The following is a 22,552-nucleotide window of genomic DNA, read 5'->3' as shown; positions in this document are numbered from 1 at the left end:
CCTGTCAGTCACCAACCAGCTTCAAGAAGCTCTCCCAGCAGGGATGGGCTCGGTCCCAGTGTCCCTGCTGGAATATTAAACAGAGCCATCTGAGTGCCCCAATGTGGCACTCTCTGCCCAACTGCCTTTCTTCGTTACTCCTCCCTCCTCACCCCACTCTCGGCACCCAGGCCAGGCCCTGCACCTGCTCCTGGAGCAGGACTTGACTCCTCCACCTGGACCAGGCAGGTCATGAAAGACGGGGCACTGCCTGAGGTCTCTGCCAGATTCCCAGGTGAGGGAGATCTGCTTTCCCCATGGGGTGGGGGTGGCCGTGCTGGCACACAGGGCTCCCGTGAGTCTGGAGCTCACCCAGCAAACATCCAGGCGGCGGCAGCAGCTCTCAAGGTGCACTTGTCCCGTGAGCCGCAGAGCCGCATTCAGGCTCGTCTGGTTGTGCTACCCGACAGCAAGACCCTTGGCCTGTGCGGGGGTCCGCAGCAGAGAGGCCTGCGAAACTGCCACAGAAGCCCTCCGGCTTCCACCACGTGCTGCTGTTGATGGTTGGCTGACTGAAGCCCTTTGTTTTCTCTTTTCAAGATTTCCCATGAAGCTAGCAAAAGCCACAGGCTCGGCAACACTGATCTTCACTGTTCCCACTCCTTTAGAACACCGCGGCATGAGCCCAGCGCTTCCCTAACTGCGCCGCCCGCTGGAGCAGGACAGGCAGGGGGCAGGCTCAGGAGCTGTGGGAACCGCCCTGTCCCAGCACGTCGCCAGAGAAGCTGGTTTGGGGATTGGCGCAGCTATGCAGAGATATGACACAGAGTGACAAGTACTCTGAGGCCCCTGAGAGTCCCTTATTTGCCTTTCTGGTTCTTCTCTGACATCTACCCTGCGTTCTCCATTCTTGCCCTGAAGTTTCATGAGACAGCCTTAAATCCCTCTTTAACTTTCTAGGCTAGCGCGAATCCATCTCTGCTGCTTGCAAACAGAATCCTAAATCAATAGAGAAATACAGCAACTGTTTTGTCAAACCCAGCATAAAGAGAGGAGCCTTTTCAGCCTCAACCTATAAAACCCAGTGCAGTTACTCACACAGGTCAAGGCAGACAGAGCAAGCCCAGCACTGTCTACACAGCAGGCTGCCCCCATCACAGCCAGCCAGTGTCTAGGGCAGCTGCCTCCCCAAACACCCTGGCTCCTCCCAACATCGCACGGGCTGTCCTCGTGCTGGAACAAGACACCTCGAGGACGAAGCAGCTGCCGCTCATGGCTGCACACACTGCAGTTTGGTCTCTGCAACGTCACAGGTGTAGTCTTCAGACTTGCTTTCATGTAGCAAACCTAATACGTGAAAGTAACTAGAAAGCCGTTTTCTCCCTTCTCCTTAAAGAGATGATCTTAGTACACTATGAAGCAATCACTTTTTAAACAATCCAACACAGAAATAGTCCGTTACACATTTTAATTAGACATAACTTCTCTTTTAACGAACACACAGATCATTTGGTGAAGTTTTTCCGTTGAAACACCCCCTAATTGGTGCAAGTTTGCAGAACAATTTTGTCCTTATGAAATCAACACCTGCCAGTTCACACATACACACACATATGCACACATGTGGAATATATACGCAAATTATATATCCTTATGGATGAGGAAAAAGCGCATCTACCAAATGAGCTGACTGGACTATGGAAGAGAAATGCTGCCTCTTCAGTTTTGTTTTTGGAACATCCAGGTCGATTGTGATGCTTTCGAACTTCATTCCAAAGTCAAGTCTGACGCAAGTGAAATTAGAAAGTGCAATCTCAACACCTCCCCCGAAAAGTCCTTCCTTTTTAAGCCACTGCAACCTCATACGCAATGTTCACTACGGACAAGGATTACAGTGGCCGCCCCTCCTCCGCCCTGCAGCGAGCCCTCCTCTCCCCGAGGAACCTGGACCTGGTTCCGAAACCTAGGACCTCCCAGAGCTCCACTCCTTACCCCGAAGGGTCCTCCCTGCCTTGCTGGCTCACGGTTTTATAGTTACTGTGACCTCCAAGGAAGCAGCAGGACAAATAATGCTTTACTCTGATGTCGCTACGAATTCAGCACACACCAACCAGCACCATTTCCCTTTTTTGCAACTTTAAACCACTTTGGTTGAGGGGCGTTCCACTGTGAGCTCACCTTTCGGTACATCTGTGGCGTTACCAGATGGCGCAGCACTGTGTAACTATTCCAAACCTAACACAATCCATTTCAAAAGATGGTGGCGTCACATCAACACTCAAACCTGCTGATGGAAGGCAGCCACGCCACACAAACACGAACTAGTATCAACCCTATGGAAAGGGCATCTTCCGGCCGGGCGCGGTGGCTCACACCTGCAGTCCCAGCACTTTGGGGAGGCTTAGGCAGGTGGATCACCTGAGGTCAGAAGTTTGAGGCCATCCTGGCCAACATGGTGAAACCCTGTCTCTACTAAACATACAAAAATTAGCCAGGCATGGTGGCGGGTGCCTGTAGTCCCAGCTACTCGGGAGGCTGAGGCAGGCGAATCACTCGAACCCAGGAGGCGGAGCTTGCAGTGAGGCGAGATTGTGCCACTGCACTCCCGCCTGGCGACAGAACGAGACTCTGTCTCAAAAAAAAAATGCTCGTCTTCCTAACTCTGCAGGACCACGGGTCAGTGGGTCAGTGTCCACACCAGCTTGAAGGCTCTGAACATGTATCTATCTCACTATAGAAGGAAGCTAGGCTGATAGCACACTGGACGTTAGAAACAGGATGAGGATTAACAATTTGCCTCCAAAATCATTCACCTACAAAGCAGCTGACTGTATTTTCTTCACTTAAAGACAAACACAGAGTGGTTCACACAGGGACACCCAGCAGACCGGATCACCGCAGTTGTGGAGCCTGCACCGCTCTTTATGCAGGGGTCTCACACATCAGGAAGTACAAACAACGAGAGGAAGAGTTTTGTCCAGATTTACCGAAAAAATGACTTTTTAGGGGCCGCGTGCAGTGGCCCACGCCTATAATCCCAGCGCTGTGGGAGGCCGAGGTGGGGGCGATGGATCACCTGAGGTCAGGAGTTCGAGACCAGCCTGGCCAACATGGTGAAACCCCGTCTCTATTAACAATACAAAAATTAGCTGGGTGTGGTAGCACGCTCCTGTAATCCCAGCCTCAGGAGGCTGAGGCAGGAGAATCGTTTGAACCCAGGAGGCGGAGGCTGTAGTGAGCTGAGATCACACCACTGCACTCCTGCCTGGGTGACGATTCCCTCTCAAAAAAATAAAAAATGAAATAAAAATGACTTTTTCTCAGATACAGCGATGGTGGTAGAGCAGAAAGGCACGCTAGCAGCCACTGAGGAAGAGAAGCATCTGCGCACCCTTAGCAGGGCGTGGGTGCCGAGAGCAGAGTGTGGCAGGAGGCCCGTGTCTGTGGCAGGCAGCGCATGTCGGCTCTGAGCCCACCTCCGCCGCGCTCAAGGGGTTCCAAGGATTTCAAACAACGCGTGAGTGTAAAGCACGTACAGCTCAGGGTGTAGCATGTGCTCCGTGAATAGTGGCTCTCATACTGCCACGTGGGCTCTATAAGCTTAGGGTTTTTAACAGTTTCTCCTATTCCTGTACAGACAGGCAGGAGGGGAGAACACGGTCCTCGAAAGCAGATGGACAACCCTGCTCCCACTCCTGCCTGGCCGCACACTATCAAATCACTGCACACAGACGGCCCTCGAAAGCAGATGGACAACCCTGCCCCCACTCCTGCCTGGCCGCACACTATCAACTCGCTGCACACAGGTTACGCGCGGTTCTGGAGAAGAGGCGTCTGGGCTCAGACTGGCTCCAACACCACCTGCGTGACCTCAGGCAGGTTAGCTCTTCCACGCCTCCGCAAAGTGAGGTGCGTGGGGATGAATTCACACAGCAGGCCCAAGGCTGTGTCCTACCAGGGCCTGTGTGCGAGAGGCTGGCCCTTGACTGACATCTGGGAACTCGGATTCTGGGAGACTTGCCAGCACCATTAACTCCTACGAGTGGCTCTGTGACCACAGTGCTCGTGCACACAGTACAGACCACACCAAACCCACCCTCCTTCTGGACAAGTCAGGAATTTCCACACAGGCCAGGCAGGGGGTACCGCGTGACCAGCCCTTAGCAAAAGCCCCGGGTGCTGCGTCTCCAGTGAGCTTATTCTTAACAGTTAGGTGTGTCCTGTATGACTCCAGGGAGTGGATCCTGGGGCGTCCACACGTGGCTCCTCTGAGCGCCACCCACACACCCTCTCCCTTTGCTGATTCTGCTTTGTGCTGAGTACAACCCTGTGCTGAGTCTTGTGAGATCTCCCAGCAGGTCACGCAACTGGGGGCTGGCCTTGGGGCACCCCCACAAAGAATAATAGTAATACTCACTTCACAGGATTCGACTGAGGGTTCCATGAGTGAGCAGGTGTACAGGCTCAGTTCCCAGAAGCTACGTGTGACACGGGGTGGTAAGTGCCTGTCTACCTTGTCGGCTGCGGTAAACAATGAGATAATACATATAAAAATATTTTGTAAAGAGTGAAGAATTACACAAATAAAAAGTGGCATTATTACTCCTAAATGGCAAGTATTTTGAGTATATATCATTGCTAATAAATATCTGCTTGCTGAATACAGACACAAGCCAAATTCCAAACACACATTAGGTAACAACTGGATACAAGAAACACTTGGTGTTTCTTTGCCCTTTATGGAGTGAGAGAGATCTTTAAAATATAAACCCTCGATAATATATTACTACTTTCTATTATCTGTTATGCAGTTCTACACATTATCTGACAAATTCTTAAGGTAATCTGGTGACAGAGAAAAATAATTTGAGGAGAAAGTATTTAGGGAGTGATGAAACAGACAGAAAATTACTTCTGGTAAGGACCAGTATTGTATTTGACTTTTTAAAAAACCATTTTTACCCTGGAGCTAAAATACGAGGTGATACGGTTCTGCTTAATGCAATAGCGGCAGCTTAAAAATGCTTCAAGAAACCACATCCCCAACAGCGGCAGAGCATCGGGTGGAGACCCTCTGTCTCTGAAGCTTTGGTGCACTTCTGCTCAGAGGGTGGCGGGAGTGGAGGTTGCTGCTGAAGGGTGACGGTGTGGCCATGACACGGGCAGCACGGGAACGGAAGACGCCGGAGACCCAGAAGGCGCATGACTGCCTGGCCTCGCGTCACTAAAAGCAGTTTGATTTCACTCGTGTCTTACTTTTCTAGTATGGCTTCTTCTACTTTCTTAAACTTCTTCAGTTCGACAACTAGTTCCCAGTATTTGAGATACAGCCACATAAGTCTGCCATTCTGGCGTTTGTTGGTATTCCAGACATCACCACAGTATGTATCATGCTGAAATATGTCGGTGAGACCGGCTGCCATCTCTAGGTCAGCGGCGACGGGGTCGACGGACGCTCGCACCAGTAAGCTCTTCTCTATCTCCAGCCGCTTGCTGCGAGGAAGAAACAGGCTGCAGTAGATATTCTGTCTTTCTGTGAGAACAGCTTCAAATTCTTTCAGCAAAAGCCTGGCTCTCCTTTGCCAGTTTTCCTCCTTTTGCAGGCAGCTCAAATACGCACTTCTCAAAGGCTGCACCTGTCTTTTTTCTTGCATCACCTGGGCCCATTCCTGTTCCAGAAGCTTCTTTTCTTCCACCAACTTGCGTCCCTGAGAGATAAGGGCTTCTCTGTAACTAGCTGTTCTGTTTTGTTCCTTTTCGAGTTCCAAAGACAACTGAGCGACAGCGCGCCGATTTTCTGAGACCATGGCGTGGTACTTGGCTTCCAGATCCTGTTGAAAAGCAGTAGTTCTCTGACGGTAGGCTTCTCTCTCTTTTTCTATTTCTTTCTGGGACTCCCTAGACCAAATCCAACCTGACATGAATGGAGAAAAATACACACAATGAAAAAGTTAGCACTAAAGTTCTATCATCCTCACTTAAATCGTAAGGCAGCTAAGGATAGCATTTCAATAAAAGCTTAAGACCTCGGCCATACCAAGAAGATCACTTCTATGTGAAAATGTGTAACAGGCCAAGTTCTTATCTTAAAACCAGGTAAGGGCTGAGTGACCGAAAGACACTAACCCTAACCCTTTCCATCTTCTAATTGTTTGTTGCTAAGAAGATCTACCACTGCTTTTCTCCTCTCAGACCCACCACCATTTCCCTGCTCTGGCTCCAGTACAATTGGCAAAGTTTAAAATATTTGAGTCGGCTTCAACTACCGTTGGCCAGGTTCTTATAAAAGTTGTATTTAGCTTTGCCTGGTGGCGACTAGTAAACGGCCTGAGTTTGAGACACTGCTTATATTCTGATAAGGACACATAAAAATAAAAGTGGGTTAAGAAGTTCAGCCTCAAGACACAGTGGGCCTCTTTCCTCAAACTGGAGACTGCTGGAATCTCACAAAAACAGGACGGGGATTGCTGGGAGGCTGGAGTGGGCACTGGTGGCTCTGCCCCCCACACCAAGGAGCAGCAGACCTGGCCTGCACTGCAGAGAAATCCAGTGCCTCTAAGACCTGATGACCCACAGAGCCTGCTGACCAGCAGGCACCTGGCTCTGGATGGCGTCACCAACTCTTTGCCCACCCTACAAGTAAGAGTTCGGTGTGTTTCAACAATAAAAAAAAGACCGTGTGATAACAGTTCCATCCACATTTCAAATGATGCTATTGCTCAGTAATTTCATACATGTTGGAGCAACTACATGCTAAGTCTTGGTTGTTCCAAATAACGATGTGTTCTGCTTGTATATTCGAAAAGCAGCACGGAGTCGAGTCTTCTGGAAAACAGGATTGTTTGGCAAATTTTCAAAGCCCAAGGCCCCGAAAGCCACTGAGAGCAGCAGTCTGGGTTCCCTCGTGCGCTTCTATCCTGCAACCCTTCCCCCACTAACCACTCTGTGGAACTCCCTCGTCTGCAGCCTCTTCTAGAACCACTGGAGTTTCTATCAACTTTAATGGTTCTCTTCCTCCTTCTGCTGCTTCCCCCAACCCAAGTGGTGTCCTTGACATTCAATTCTTTTCTCCTGGGTCATTAATGGTCACCTTTTTCTTCCAGGTCATTAATGGTCACCTTTGTTTTTCTCCCGGGTCATGAATGACCTTTGTGGGAGCAATTCCACAACAGCAAGATTTCCATTAGCCTGAAAGCCAGTCTCCCTTGGATATGCTGTTGACACTTCACTGCGTAAGCACAAAACCAAATGCACCCTTCCTCAACCAAAAATAGCTGCTAGTCCTACTTCAGATGACAACTCAAACTCATGTCCTCTTTATCTCCTCCCTTTGACAAGAGCTCACAGGCAGGGGCCTGACCAGGAAAGAAGCTGTTACAATGTCACTTGACAAGCACTGAGGGGTTTGCAAAGGTCTATGAGGAGAGAGAAGGGAAGGCTCGTCTGGTTTTGGTGAAGTCAAGAACGGCTTCCTAAAAAGGTGAATGAACAAAGTCTGAAGGCTGAGCAGGAGCTGCAAGGAAAAGTCACCCAAAGTCAAACGAGCAGGGCAGGCGAGAGCCTCGGAGAGCGAGAGCTTCCAGGAGCCGGATGTGCCTGGGGACAGGGCTTATGTCAAGGACAAGCTGGAGCTGCCTCTGCAAAGTCACAGGTGCCAAATGAGAGGGGCCCCCAGGGGACCCGGACAAGGAGCACGGGATATGCTCTGCAGCTATGAGGAGTCAAAGGAATTAACACGACTTAAGAGCATCCAGGAGGTGTGGAGGGCTGGAGGTGGGGAGGGCCGGAGGTGGGGAGGGCCGGAGGTGGGGAGGGCCGGAGGTGGGGAGGGCTGTGGAGGGCCGGAGGCGTGGAGGGCCGGAGGCGGGGAGGGCCGGAGGCGGGGAGGGCCGGAGGCGGGGAGGGCTGTGGAGGGCCGGAGGTGTGGAGGGCTGGAGGTGTGGAGGGCTGTGGAGGGCCGGAGGTGTGGAGGGCTGGAGGTGTGGAGGGCTGTGGAGGGCCGGAGGTGGGGAGGGCCGGAGGCGGGGAGGGCCGGAGGCGGGGAGGGCCGGAGGTGTGGAGGGCCGGAGGTGTGGAGGGCTGTGGAGGGCCGGAGGTGTGGAGGGCCGGAGGCGGGGAGGGCCGGAGGCGGGGAGGGCTGGAGGTGTGGAGGGCTAGAGGTGGGACTGGGAGGGATGGGTCTGGGAGGGGTGGGGCCTAATCAAGAGGAGACAGGGAGCTGCTCCCTGATACAATCTGGGGGCGATCTCAATCAAGTCACATCATTGACACATCAAACCACTGGAAAACTAACACAGACAATGACGCAGACGGTTAAACTTCAGACCCCACCATATAGGCTGTGGTTACTGGGAAGTTTTTGGCTGGACGGGGAGCCAGGCAGGGGAGGCTACAGGCAGCTTTGCAGAGGAAAGTGTAGCAGGACAGGCTGGGTGTCAGGAAAACCTGAATTCCAAGTCTGGCCTGACAGACGCCTCATGACTTCGGGCACACGCAACTTTTCAAAGCCTCCGTTTCCGGTGGGACTCCTGCTTCCGGGAAGACGGAGTAGACGTCCTCCCTATTCTTCTTCTAAGTAAACTAAAAATCCTGGACATCATCTGTAAAACAAGATGACTCTGAAAGGTGGAGAGACGGCAGACTGGCTGGGGTCCTTGGGACCCCAGGAACAACAAGGCGGCAAGTCCTCTAGATTTTCATTTTGCCCCATAGATCCCAGACTTGGAGCTGAAGACACAGTCAACTGGAAATCTCAACGGGTGCAGACAAAAAAAGAAACTCCAACAAAGCCTGCTGTCTCTGCCCAAAGGACCACAACAGAGGCCTGGCAAGAGAAAACGTTCTGACAGTAATCACTCTGCATCAGCCAAATAACACAGAAAAACCGCGGCCCCACCTCCACCCACATGGCAAAGGCTGGACGGAGCTGAGGCTCCCGCTCCCACCCAGTGGCAAACACAGGGTGGGGTCGGGGGGAGTCACGTGGGGAGCAGCGCTGAGGCCTTCCCAGCCGGGGGGCACCAGTAGAGGCCAGGGGGCTGGAATTCCCATCCTTTCCTCGGGGGCCCACGGGGGCCAGAGGCTGACTGGGGAGCCTGGACTTCCATCCTGACCTGGCAGTAAGGAGGCTGAGTGGCCCTTCCCCTGCCAGGGCACCATTCAAGAAAGCCAGCTAAGACCGAAGGTTTAAATAAAAACCAGTGTTTCATCACGTAATGCCCAAAATGCCCAGGTTCCAACAGAAAATCACTCATAGTACCAAGGGCCAGGGCGGGTCACGCTAAATGAACAAAGATGATCAACAGATGCCAATACCTGGATGAGAGATGGCAGACATAAAGAAGAACCAAATGAAAATTCTGGAACTGAAAAACAGAACAACTCGAAGAAAAACTGGAATGACGGAATAGACACGGAGAAGCGAGAGCGGCACGCCCCGGTCGGAGGCTCAGGACCCCCCCCCAGACACAGGAACAACCCTTGGCATCCTGGCCATAAACATCATTCCACAATACATAAAACTAATTCTACAGCACGGCCACGTGGGGATTGCTCCAGAGACAAAAGGCTGGTTCAATATTCAAAAATCAATGCAATCTAACACATTACTAAGCTGATGAAGACAAATCACATGATCACATCAATTGAAACCAAAAAAATGGACCAAATTCAACACCTATTCATGAAAAACAGGAATATAGGGGAGCTTCCTTGCCTTGATAAACAGCATCTATGAAAACCTGCAGCTGACGCTGCACTTAGCTGGGAGAGGCTGAGTGTGTTCTCTCTCACGTCAGGGACCGTCCAACAGAGTCCCAGAAGCTCCAGCTAGTGCCGGAAGGCAAGACAAGAAATCAAAGGCAAACAGGCTGGAAAGAAGAAATGCAACTAGTCTTATCCCTTATTAACAAAATTAACTCAAATGGGTAAGGGCTTAAATGTAAAATGTAAAACTAAAACTTTAGGGAGAACAAACCTTCAGGATCTAGGGCTAGGCAGAATTCAACTTTCCACAAAAAGCATGGTTCCTACCAGGAGACAATGATAAACTGCCCTTCATCAAAATTACAACTTTTACACTGCAAATGCCCCTGTGAAGAGAATGAAAAGACAGGCTGCAGACTGGGAGAGGATACTTGCAAGCCGCATATGCAACTAAGGACTAGAATCTAAGACATATTAACAGCTCTCAAAACTCAACATTAAGAAACAAACAGTCCTATTAGGAAATGGCTGAAAGACAAGAATACTCATTTCATCAGGAGGATACTCTGATGGCAACGAGCACATAAAGAGGTGCTCGACATCGCACCCTCGAGCCATGGTGAGAAACGATGCTCAACACTGCACAGCAGAGCCACGACGAGACAGCACCGCACACCCGTCAGGATGGGCAGACAGGACAGCAGTGTGAGCACGCTGAGATGCTCAATACTGCACAGTAGAGCCACGACGAGACAGCACCGCACACCCGTTAGGATGGGCAGACAGGACAGCAGTGTGAGCATGCTGAGATGCTCAACACTGCACAGCAGAGCCACGACGAGACAGCACCGCACACCCGTCAGGATGCGCTCGCTGGACAGGACTGCAGTGAAACACCAAATACTGACCAGGTGGAGAAACCGATCAGCTCTGCATTGCTGGTGAGAACCTAAAACGGTGCAGCCACTTAGGAAACATTTCAGCCCTTTCTTAAAAAACTAAACGTGCAACCTCCAGAAAACCCAGTAATTTCACTTCTGACCCTTTATCCCAGAGAAATGAAAACTTACATCGACACAAAAACCTACACAAGAATGTTTATGAGAGCTTTACTCATAACAGCTGAAAACCAGAAAGGACCCAGACGTCTTCCAGTGGTTAAACACACTGTGGTACGTCCATGTCATCAAACACGACGCAACAATGAAACTATCTATGAACTACTGATACAGCGACAATCTGCATGGACCTCAGGGGGTTATGCTGAATGAAAAAAGTCAACCCAAAAGGTTAGATACTGTTTGATTCCATTTATATAACATTCTTGAAATGACAAAGTTCTGGAGATGAAGAACAGATCAGCAGCTGCCGGGGGTGTGGAGGGAGGGGCAGTACACAGAGCAGCACGTGAGGCCCCGGGGATTGGGGTATCTTGACCGCATCCTGGCAGATGTCTTGGCTGTGACACTGCACTATCATTTTGCAGATGCTTCCACTGGGGAAAGCTGGGTAGAGGGTACATGGGCTCTCTGTATTACTGATGACAACTGCATGTGACTTACATGACCCCAAAATAAAATGTTTAATTCAAAGAAACTGAGTTGGGCCCAGTGAACTCAACCAGTCCCTTTCAGCTCTAAAACTATGTTTCCTAGGTCAGGGGAGGAAACAGGAGGTACAGGAACGCTAGAGGGGAGAAAGCACGGAGCCATGGGAAAAGCACAGAGAGAGAGATGGGGAAAGGGGGATCAGGAAGACCGAGAGAAAAGGGGGGAAGCAGAATGACAGAGGAGGTGTGAGGAGAGAGAAGCCCGCTGGAGTGCTGAAATACTGAATGTTCTCCCCCGGGAGCTACTCAGGGTAAAAATTTCTCCAGGGACTGCTCTTTCAGGCAAGCACAGTTACACACATTTCTATGTTATGTTAAGTAAAAATCTAGTAAATGGGCTGGGCACGGTGGCTCACACCTGTAATCCCGGCACTTTGGGAGGCCGAGGCGGACAGATCACGAGGTCAGGAGATCGAGACTGTCCTGGCCAATATGGTGAAACCCCGTCTCTACGAAAAATACAAAAATTAGCTGGGCGTGATGGTGGGTGCCTGTAATCCCAGCTACTCGGGAGGCTGAGGCAGGAGAATCACTTGAACCAGGGAGTCAGAGGTTGCAGCGAGCCAAGATCGCGCCACTGCACTCCAGCCTGGCAACAGAGCAAGACTCCGTCTCAAAAAAAAAAAAAAAAAAAATCTAGTAAATGAAGCAAGTGATCAGGACAAAACTAGCCTCTCATCAATAAATCAATCAACAGCGCTTATCAAGTATTCGTATGTCTGCCTCTTCTTCTAGACTACACTAGGGGCTGGTTAACGCTCTTACGTGCAACAGAACCTCAAACACATCATAACACACCTTTGGAGAATCCTTACAAGAATGCCAAGTTAACAATTATCTCTGACCACACTACCTCAGCAAAAAGCCAGGAAGAAAAAATAAAATATTCTTCAACCCTTTTCAGGGACAGAAAGCATCATTTCAAAAGTCCAAGAAGGGGAGGTAAGAATTTCAAACGTGAAAGTTACCATGAAAGGCTATAAAAGCTGGAGATGAGTCTGAAAAACAAATGGAAAATGAGTCACTTCAGGGCCTCTCCCAGCCTCAAAGCCAATTAATTATTACATTAGTCAGAGTAATTTTAAGCCTTCCAATCCACTCACCCTAGCCACGGGCAACAGTAGCCTCTCCAAGTGTTAAGTGTTTTTTTTCCAAGCCTGCAGGCAGGTGAGCTTTTTACATGGCAGCCCCTTAGGATTGGATGTGGACCTGCCCTGTCTTTCACCAGGAAGCAAGCACTGTGCAGATCACTGAATCATAAAAACCACCTGCTCTTACCAGCCTCCTCTTCCTCTACAGCAAAACTTCTGACCTGAGACATCGAAGCAGGTAAAAAGCCACTACATAAAATGTATCGCTACAACTAGAGGGCAGTTTTGCCTTTCTTCCATTCAATTATTCAGTTTCTCATGTTCCTAAGTGCCAGCCCAGAACCATGGAATGTGAAGAAACACAAAACTCACTCCTCTGCATTAGTGAATTGATTGTGTGGCGGGGATGTTAAATCTGCATGTGACTGGCAGGTCCCCAAAGTGGTGCCAAGTCAATCTAGACTAGAGAGAATTTCTGGCCGGGCCAAGCAGAGATTTCATGGATGAAGTCTCCCAAAGATTGATTTCCTAAATTTTTTTTTTTTTAAATCCTGTTGCTCAGGCTGCAGGGCAAGTGGTGCCATCTCCACTCACTGCAGCCTCGACCTCCCAGGCTTCACTGATCTTCCCACCTCAGCCTCCTGAGTAGCTGAGACTACAGGTGTGCACCGCCACGACTGGCTAATATTTGTATTTTTTGTAGAGACCGGGTTTTGCTGTGTTGCTCAGGCTGGTCACGCGATCTGCCCACCTGGGCCTCACAGAGTGCTGGGATTACAGGTGTGAGCCACCACGTCCAGCCCACTGGTTTCCTTTACACCTGTTTTGTTCCCCCAGCAGTCCTTATGAGGGCACCTGAAACAAGGAACCGCCTCCCCGACTTGAGAGCAGCAAAGCCTTGAGAGGGAACTAAGTTATTAAAACCTACCCCACACAAAATGCTTCTAAACGCCTTGGCTGACTTAATCCTTGCAATGTGCTGAGGTTAAGTATGACTATCCATCTCCTGTGAACATGAAAACTGAGGCTCAGAGGTTAACTGATTTGCCCACGGTTCACTGCAGGGGATAAAACTCGGCTGTCCCCAGCAGGTCCCAAAGTCACGGCCTTCAGGCTCCCACACCATGCTGCCTCCCTCACCGGGCTCCACACTCTCAGCCTGGAAAACACGAATTTTAAGAAAACCATGACTTACGAAAAGCAGCCAATCCCAGCATTGGAACCAACAGGGCATAATTCCACCTGCTTCCATCACCACCGTCCGCCCTGGAATTAGGCCGGATATTCCAATTTGGGGGATCATTTAGGTTATTCATGGAGATGTACCTTGAAGTAAAGAATAAAAACGTTAACTACTTTTATTCAAGAAAACTTTTTTCAGTTTTAACTATGTACTGCACAGCACTGAGGCCCTATGGGATTCAAAGAAAAAAACGAAACCAGGGCCGGTCGTGGTGGCGCGCACCTGTAGTCCCAGCTACTCGGGAGGCTGAGGCAGGAGAATCGCTGGAACCCGGGAGGTGGAGGTTGCAGTGAGTCGAGGTCGCGCCACTGCACTCCAGCCTGGCGACAGAATGAGACTCCGTCTCAAAAAAAAAAGAAAAAGAAAAAAAAAAAAAAAAACTTGGCCGGGCGCGGTGGCTCACGCTTGTAATCCCAGCACTTTGGGAGGCCGAGGAGGGCGGATCACGAGGTCAGGAGATCGAGACCACGGTGAAACCCCGTCTCTACTAAAAAAAAATACAAAACATTAGCCGGGCGTGGTGGCGGGCGCCTGTAGTTCCAGCTACTCGGGAGGCTGAGGCAGGAGAATGGCGTGAACCCGGGAGGCGGAGCTTGCAGTGAGCCGAGATTGCGCCACTGCACTCCAGCCTGGGTGACAGAGCGAGACTCCGTCTCAAAAAAAAAAAAAAAACAAGACCTTAGATGAAAGCGACTCACAATCTGGTTGGGGAAAGTGTAGAAAACAGACATGTCTTAAGCATCTGAAGTGCAGGTAGAATCAGGTAAGTTCTCTGGTACAAATATGTTTAAATGTATGGCTGCTGCGATGGTTAATTTTGTATGTCAACTTGACGGTACCATGAGGTGCTCAGATACATGGTTAAGCATTATTTCTGGGTGTGTCTGTAAGGGTGTTTTTGGATGAGATTAGCATTTGAACCTTTAAACCAATTCCTTACATCTCTCCCCTCTGTTGGTTGTGTCTCTGGAGAACCCTCATACAGTTGTATCAAAGATACAGAATCAGCTCGATAAAAGCGGGCTCACTGGACACTTTCATACGAGCTAGGGTTTGAAGAATGAGCAGCATTTTCACAGGCAGAGAAAGAAGGAAAGGTCTTCTGATCAGAAAGAAGACTGTGAGGAAGGCAGGGAGGGGTGATGTGGTGGGGAAGGTGCAAACAGTGCTAGAAGCTTCTCAGGCCTCCTCATGTGGCGGTGATGAATGCGGAGATTACAGAGCTCTCTGCTTCGGGCTCAGCACGCACCCTCCATAGCTAGGCTGGGGCTAACGTTAATAAGAATTTACTAATTTACTGAGTACCTACACGAGGTTGCACGTTTTCACAAAGTAGGGTCATTTTAAGTTTGTTTACATGTGACCTCCACAAACACACACGATTACAAAAGAGTTCATCAAGGGACGTATAATAAACAAGAGGCCGGGGGCCCCGGGCCGCTCCCGCCCACCTCGGCGGACGAGCGCCGCCCCTCCGACCCCATTCCCTGCGGTCTGGACGTTCAGGCCCTTCGGCCTGGGCGATCCCGGAGAACCACCCACGGGGCTTTAAAAATGTTGGTGCCCAACACCTCCCCGGAACAGGGCCCGCTCTACCTCGGTCGGGGAGCGCGGGATGTCGGTAACCCACCTAGCGCCACCGTCCGCGGGTCCGCTTTGCGCAGGCGCGGCGCCCCCACTCAGCCCCCGCCCCGGGCGTGGCGTGGCGCGCAGGCGCGATGTCCCCCACTGCCGCCCCGCTCGACCCTGGCGTGGTGCGCAGGCGCGGTATCCCCCTCCCCCCAGCTCGACCCCGGCGTGGTGCGCAGGCGCAGTCTGCGCGGGGACTGGCGGGACTGCGCGGCGGCGACAACAAACATGTCGGGGGTCCGGGGCCTGTCACGGCTGCTGAGGGCTCGGCGCCTGGCGCTGGCCAAGGCGGTGAGTCCCTGCCGCGGACCGGGGCAGGGCAGGCGGGGGCCGAGGCGGCGGTAGGAGCGGGACGGTCCCCAGCGGGTCCGAGCGGAGCGGGCGCCGGGTCCCCGCGCCCCCTGTCCCGGGATCGGGAAGGGGCTGGGAGAGCCCTGGGCCGTTGCGAGGGGGAGCCGCGGGGCGGACTCGGGGGCCCGGGGAGCTCGGTCCTTAGCAGGTAGTCTGCGTCCCGGTGAAGGTCACGACCCCGCGGGCTTGCTGGGCGTCCCCTCCGCCGCCTTGGTCCGGACCTGGGGTCCGGGGACCCGGCGGGCTGAGGTAGCTCCTCGCCTCAGTGCCTGGCGGGTGGACTCGGGGAGGAGTCGTGTCTGCCCAAGGTCACCCGGGCGGATAGCGGCCGGTGGCCGCCCTGGCTGGGCCTCTGCTGCCCTCTGTGCGGGTTGTCCCGAGGGGCCGCCCGTAGCCCGTGGGTGGGGCCGGCGGGGCGGGTGAAACCGCCCGGGTGGGTGCGAGGTGTGGCCGGGCTCGGCCGGGTGGGCGTCCGGTGGGAAGCGCGCGCGCCCGAGCTTGGGCTTGCAGTTCCCCATTCCAGAAAGCGCAAATCTGTGCATGTCCACTTCCAGACCTTGTAAGTTAAGGGCCTCTACTTTGGGTCGTGTTTGGTGGCCCTTGTGCCACCAAAAATGTGCCAGTGTTTAAAAGCAGCTGTGCCAGTTTTTAAAAATCAGGCAGAGAGTTCAGCGCACTGACCGGGCGAGGACGCTGGGACCTGTGCTTGCCTGTGCGCTGAGTGCCTCGAGGGCCGGGCTCGGCTTAGTCCGGGATGATGGTCAGGGTTCCACTTCCCTGAGCCCTTGTGCTCTGAGTTTGTCTGAATGTGCCCTCTACGATTGCATCTTCAGAATCGGCCTTCTAGGGTTTTATTTAATCAAGCTAAATTGGATAGGTTTAGTTGTTCGGTTCTTTTAAATGAACTTACCCACCCACCTCCTTAATTACAAAGTAATTTTAAATTGCAGAGTAAAAATCTCAATAGGAACGAAGGCATTCAGCAATATTGATTTGAATTATGCCTGTAATTGTGCAATTTTCTCCTTTTTGAAATAGTTATTAGAAATCTCGTTGAATTAAATGTGAGGATTAGTCATACAGCCATCCTGTCAACATCAGAAAGCATTTAAACGTTCTAGTGTGTTGCTGTGGTTGGTGCTGACTGAGCAGAGACCCCCGCCGCATCTTGGGTTCTTAAGAGCTGCTAGGGGGGCGTCCACAAGCAGGAAGTAAAGCCCATGGTCAGTGGGGCTTTTTAGGGGAAATGGTAGCTTGTGATTGGAGAAAAGCTAGAGCTAGTGACTTTGTCCTCAACCCAGATGGTGCCCAGTGTTCCTTCTGCAGACTAAGACCCCAGGCACCTCAGACAAGATGGCAAGATAGCAAAATGGAACCAAAATTTAGTCTTGGGTTTTGTAAAAGTGTTTTTATCTTGATGAAGTTAGCTTTCCCTACAGAAATTCTGCCTGCAAGCAGTATATTTATCGGCATTTCAGATAGGCTTTTTTTCCTGAAGAATTGGAGTTTACAAAGGAACAGCATAATCAAATTAGCAGAAAAAAGAAAGAAATTCATGATAGCCAGCTGAGAAATGTGTTTGGAAAATAGATGCTGAGGATAATTTCAGTAAAGACCAGAGAGAATTTTTTAATCTCATTTTGGCCAGTTCTGTGGTGTTTTGATCATTCTGTATTTACAGCTTCTTTCTTTTTTTTTTTTTTTTTTGAGACGGAGTCTCGCTCTGTCACCCAGGCTGGAGTCCAGTGGCGCGATCTCGGCTCACTGCAAGCTCCGCCTCCCGGGTTCACGCCATTCTTCTGCCTCAGCCTCTCCGAGTAGCTGGGACTACAGGCACCCGCCACCACGCCCGGCTAATTTTTTTTTGTATTTTTAGTAGAGACGGGGTTTCACCGTGGTCTCGATTTCCTGACCTCGTGATCCACCCGCCTCGGCCTCCCAAAGAGTTGGGATTACAAGCGTGAGCCACCGCGCCCGGCCACAGCTGCTTTCAAGTGACGAACTTATCAGACTTATTTTGCTTTTGGTTTCTTTTTATGGCCCACTGCACTGACACAGCTTGCAAATTGTTCGAAAGCAGTTTAATCAGAGGAAAAGTAAAACCAAGAAACTTAGTTACTGGGTTAACTGCTTACTTCCGGTGAAGTTTTTCAAATCCCTTAACATGAACATACAATATATTGTTCTAGGACAAATTGATTTTTTTTCTTTGAATAGATTGTTCTGAATATGTTTAATGGTGTTCTAGAAATACATTATTTAGGCCATTATGGTAGTAAACTTTTGCCTTGCTTCTTGGGATAATTGTAACAACAATGGATTCCGTTCTGCATTCTTCATGATGTTTTTCCTGATTTATTTGAAAAATTGTGACTTGGTTTTGATATGAAGCCTGGATATTAATATTAGTTGGGAGTCTCAGAGATTTTTCCCAAGGGTCTTTAGATAGGGGGCAAGTCCAGGATCCAGAGCCAGCCGGCCGACTTGAATCCTTTCTGAGCTTCCGTCTTTCCATGGGGTTAGTGAGGATTCCGTGGGTAATGTTTGAAACCTTTGGTGGTGCTCTTGTGAACCAGGGCTCACAGCCTATGCACAGTAACCATGTGTGAACTGTATTTTTTTTTTTTTTTTTTTTTGAGACGGAGTCTCACTCTGTCACCCAGGCTGGAGTCCAGTGGCGCGATCTCGGCTCACTGCAAGCTCTGCCTCCCGGGTTCATGCCATTCTCCTGCCTCAGCCTCTCGAGTAGCTGGAACTACAGGCACCCGCCATCATGCCCGGCTAATTTTTTTGTGTTTTTGGTAGAGACGGGGTTTCACCGTGTTAGCCAGAATGGTCTCCATCTCCTAACATCGTGATCTGCCCGCCTCGGTCTCCCAAAGGGGTGGGATTACAGGCGTGAGCCACCACGCCCGGCCGAACTGTATTTTAAGTATCTCTGTTTTTAAAATAATAAACACTAAAATTCTAGTGAGAATAATTACACGCAGTTGTAAAAGAATCAATGAGTACACCTCCCCCCTCCCCGCCCAGTTCATTTTCCATGAAAGCAATTCCTGTTTATTATATTGACTCCTGGTATTTGTAATACCTCTGTTTCTTTAGTGGATATGCAGGTGCATTTTTATCAGTTTTAGACTTCTTGCCTGGAGAGGGGATTTAGTTCACTTAAACTACCCTGCTTCCGCTTCTTCCTGATACAGTCGTGCGTTTTTAGGTTCTTCACTGGCTGCTTTTGTAATTGTGTAGATTGTACATGCAGATTAGTTTCTTGCTCATGATTTATAGGTGCGTTTTATTAGATGAGGACCCCTTACTTTGCTACATTTCGGATAATAAAGTCTCTGCACTTCTTACTTTTCCCCCTCCACCTCCTAATTCAGTCATCTGAAATTCTTTATTGTTAAGCAAGGTCTAAGTATTCCTTTTAGTTATATGTTCCCCATTTTTTTTCTTAGAGGAAATGTTTGATAGTTTCTCCTAAAAAAATTAATAATTGGCACAAAAGACTAGTCTTGTATCAAAACTAGTTTTATCTAAAGACTGATATTGGCTTAAAGTTGGGCTTTCCAAATTCAAATATCTGCCCCAGATTAGATTTAGAAGCAGAGGGTTAGTGTCCTTTTCCCCAGGGGGATGGCGTGATAATTTGTTCGAAATTGTGTTATACTAGCTGCCCCTTTTAAGCCAGCTCTGTGCGTGTGTGGTGGGGGGTGGGCAGTGGGTATTCCACATCGACATCCTAGAAAGAACAAATAAACATTGAGTGATTTCCCTGTTTCTACTTACATTTGGTATAATGTACTGTTCTTGTTGGTGCTATTACCTATGTTAATAGGGCACTTTACAAAATTTTCAAGAACGTTTGTATTAAAATTATTTCAAAGACTTCTTTCTTAAAATATGATTTTAGCATGTAAAAGATTATACTAAGGTAGAAGAATATTCATTCTTTCTCATTCATTTTCTGAAAAAAGAAAAAACGAAATTAGCTTATGTCAATAAAAACAGAGACTAGAAATTGGAGAAATGAAGAATAATTTTTTATCCCACATAATAAGTAATTTTTGAATTGCAAGTATTTCTAAATACTTGAAGACATCCCTCACATCCCCTCTTCTGATTGTATTATTTCCTAAAGCCTTCTTTTTCTTTTCTTTTCTTCTTATTTTTTTTCTTTTGGAGACGTTGTCTCGCTCTGTCGCCCAGGCCGGAGTGCAGTGGCGCAGTCTAGGCTCACTGCAACCTGTGCCTCCTGGGTTCAAGCGATTCTCCTGCCTCAGCCTCCCAAGTAGCTGGGATTACAGGTGCCTGCCACGACGCCCAACTAATTGTTAGTAGAGATGGGGTTTTGCCATGTTGGCCAGACTGGTCTTGAACACCTGACTTCAGGTGATCCACCCACTTTGGCCTCCCAAAATGCTGGGATTACAGGCATGAGCCACCATGCCCAGCTCCTAAAACTATTCTTTATGATATTTCTGAGACTATTCAGTGGTCTTCTAAAATGTAGCCAGCAGAATGGAAAACGTATCCCCTAAATGGCTGGCCAACCTTAGCATATGGACAGTGTCACCTCTCTCACACAGAGCCACTAAAAACTGAACACCAAAACCAGTTTTCTTGGGTAAAGATTTCTAAGATGGAAAACTTAAGTAGCAAGATGTGTCAAGTTGTAGACGTTGGCCAGGAAAAAGCCAGGAGCAGCCAGGCAGGGGAGAGTATGCATCCGACATCCTCCTGTGTGATGAAGGGATGACACCTCGTCCCTCTGGGCTGTCAGCTTTTACTGTTCCAGGATACAGATCTCCTGATTCAGTGTCCAGTGCCTTTTGAACTGACCGCAAGCCCTCACGGATGATTGGAACTGTAATGTGGAAAGGGCTATGATGCAGCCAGTTGAAATGCTTCATTATTTGCAAAATACCACATACAGTAATACGATATAGATGTCTTTCCCCTTCTCCATAAGTAGCATAAATTAAGACTTTACAGAGGAAGTGTGCCTTTTTCATTTCGTATCTGAGTCAGTGAGTATCCTGTTTGGAAACAAGCTTCATCTTGGTTTTCTAGAGTGCCAAGTCAGGGTGGAAAGGAGGACCTGGGGGCTCAGTCCTTCATTGCCCCTTGGGCTGCCTTCAGGGTTAAGTAGAGGGTCCCAGCTGAGCTCTCTGGATGCACAGGAGCACCTGGGTACATAAGAAGGTGAACAATTTGCAAGGGGAAATCTGAATTACTGTCTCCTGCAGCATTTGTTCCTTCAGGACACTAACCCTCTGGATCTGTGTCTTCTGTGTCTCCAGTGGCCAACAGTGTTGCAAACAGGAACCCGAGGTTTTCACTTCACTGTTGATGGGAACAAGAGGGCATCTGCTAAAGTTTCAGATTCTGTAAGTTCATGCTTTTTGTTCCATTATAAATGATTTTTTTGGCTTAGGAGGTAAGGATCTATACCAGTTTGTTTTCATATGAGTCATAGACATAAGAGAAAAATTTCTCATAGGTATCCAGTGCATGCTGAAATTATTTTCAGTGTAATAATACTTAATTGCAAGTACAAATATAAACATAAATGTTTACATTTTTACTTGTATGTCTTATGTATCTATAAACTAGATTTAAATTTAGGTCAAGTAAAGGAATAAATTAAAATGAACAGTATCTGCTGTGATAGATGATAAAATCCTACTGAAAATAGGACCGTGGGGCCCTTCTGGTATGGGTTCGTTGGTATTGAGTGTGCCTGTTCTCTCTCTGTTGGAAAACTGAAACTTGCTGAGAAGTTCTTTTCTCATAAGCTCACAATAGCGACTGAATACTCCTTGGCACCTTCTCAGGCATAAGCATAGGCACAGCCCTGAAGTAGAGTCGTGGTCCTCACTCTGATCCCGTGGGATAGACCCTCTACCATTCATAGAATCTGATTGTCAGTCCCTTCTCCAGGTGCGAATGTGCCCACCTCTCCCCGCACTGTTCAGGGCTCAGCCCCAGGACAGGATGGAGGCCCTGTGTGCCTAGCAGTTGCTCCTTTTATCTTTGTCAGGCTCTTTCACTGTCACAAGAGTCTTCATGTTTGGCATAGTGGAACATGTGATTGACAGATGAATTTTTCTTTTCCAGATTTCTGCTCAGTATCCAGTAGTGGATCATGAATTTGACGCAGTGGTGGTAGGCGCTGGAGGGGCAGGCTTGCGAGCCGCATTTGGCCTTTCTGAGGCAGGATTTAATACAGCGTGTGTTACAAAGCTGTTTCCTACCAGGTCACACACTGTTGCGGCACAGGTAAGAGAAAGGTGCGCCACCGTGCTCCCACTCCGTGCGGGTCCTGAGCAGCCTCGCACTTTCTACCTGGGCAGCCTCCTGCCTCCTCCCCATGCTCCAGCCACATGGCCTCTTGCTGTGCCTTGCTCACTCAGCTCACCCTCTCAGGGGTCTCTCCCTGGAGCCTCTTCCCTGGGGACTTTGAAGGGCGGGAGCCTTGTTGTCACTCTTAATTGGGACTCCAGTCACACTTGGGTTTTCTGTGACCATCTCGCCTACTACCCTCCCCACCCACCCCCGCCACCCCAACACCTTAAGAAAAGGAGATCATCTAAAGAGGAGGAATCTGGGGAAGAAAAGGGCAAGGGTTTCATTTGTCCCTGTGCTGCTGTCTTCTGGGACTCTCTGAGGGGTAAGATGGTGGTGGGCACACACAGCCAAAGGAAGCAGGGGTACAGGGGAGTGCGACTCTGAGTGTGGAGTTTATTACTTGGCAGGAAGCACTTCTGCTCTTTAACACATGCCCGTAAATGCCTTTGGGAAGATTTGTTAATAAAATTATCTGGAAAGATTTGTTGAGTACCTTTTCTGTGCCAGATATGTTAGGTAATAAGCATATTACAGGTAGCCTTTCCCTCACTGCTCCAGTCAGCCCTTCCTGCAGTTCCCTCTGTCTCCACCACA

The 22,552-nt window shown here is 49.6% G+C and overlaps 2 protein-coding genes across 9 annotated transcripts in view; one reads left to right on the top strand and one right to left on the bottom strand.

Moving 5' to 3' along the window:
* Positions 1 to 1,432: 1,432 nt before the first annotated feature.
* On the bottom strand, positions 1,433 to 15,390 carry CCDC127 (coiled-coil domain containing 127). Of its 5 annotated transcripts, none has more exons than XR_010116293.1 (5): positions 15,258 to 15,359; positions 13,580 to 13,710; positions 5,236 to 5,893; positions 4,397 to 4,500; positions 1,433 to 1,763 (listed from the first exon to the last, which is right to left on the bottom strand). XR_010116293.1 is itself a non-coding variant. In XM_055245455.2 (4 exons), exons 2-4 carry the CDS (start codon positions 13,698 to 13,700, stop codon positions 4,458 to 4,460), a joined length of 822 nt encoding a protein of 273 aa, XP_055101430.1. In that variant the 5' UTR covers positions 13,701 to 13,710; positions 15,258 to 15,359; the 3' UTR covers positions 1,433 to 4,457. The 5 variants fall into 5 exon arrangements, 3 of the variants coding, with proteins under 3 accessions (XP_055101430.1, XP_063475700.1, XP_063475699.1); XR_010116294.1 differs by having other exon boundaries at positions 15,224 to 15,277; XM_055245455.2 differs by having other exon boundaries at positions 1,433 to 4,500.
* Positions 15,361 to 22,552, top strand: part of SDHA (succinate dehydrogenase complex flavoprotein subunit A) — a 31,928-nt gene continuing 24,736 nt past the window's right edge. For 2 of the 4 annotated variants that reach the window (XM_055246142.2, XM_055246143.2), the window contains exons 1-3: positions 15,414 to 15,547; positions 20,911 to 20,997; positions 21,728 to 21,889. In XM_055246142.2, coding sequence (XP_055102117.1) covers positions 15,485 to 15,547; positions 20,911 to 20,997; positions 21,728 to 21,889 — 312 coding nt within the window. In that variant the 5' untranslated portion in view covers positions 15,414 to 15,484. Of the gene's footprint in view, positions 15,548 to 20,910; positions 20,998 to 21,727; positions 21,890 to 22,552 lie in introns of all 4 variants that reach the window. The other 2 variants (XM_055246141.2, XM_063619618.1) reach the window with 2 other exon arrangements.

Source organism: Symphalangus syndactylus, chromosome 16 (genome assembly GCF_028878055.3).
Source record: "Symphalangus syndactylus isolate Jambi chromosome 16, NHGRI_mSymSyn1-v2.1_pri, whole genome shotgun sequence".
NCBI lineage: Eukaryota > Metazoa > Chordata > Mammalia > Primates > Hylobatidae > Symphalangus > Symphalangus syndactylus.
Note: the sequence above shows the minus strand (reverse complement) of the source record. Positions and strands in the feature narration are given on the sequence as shown.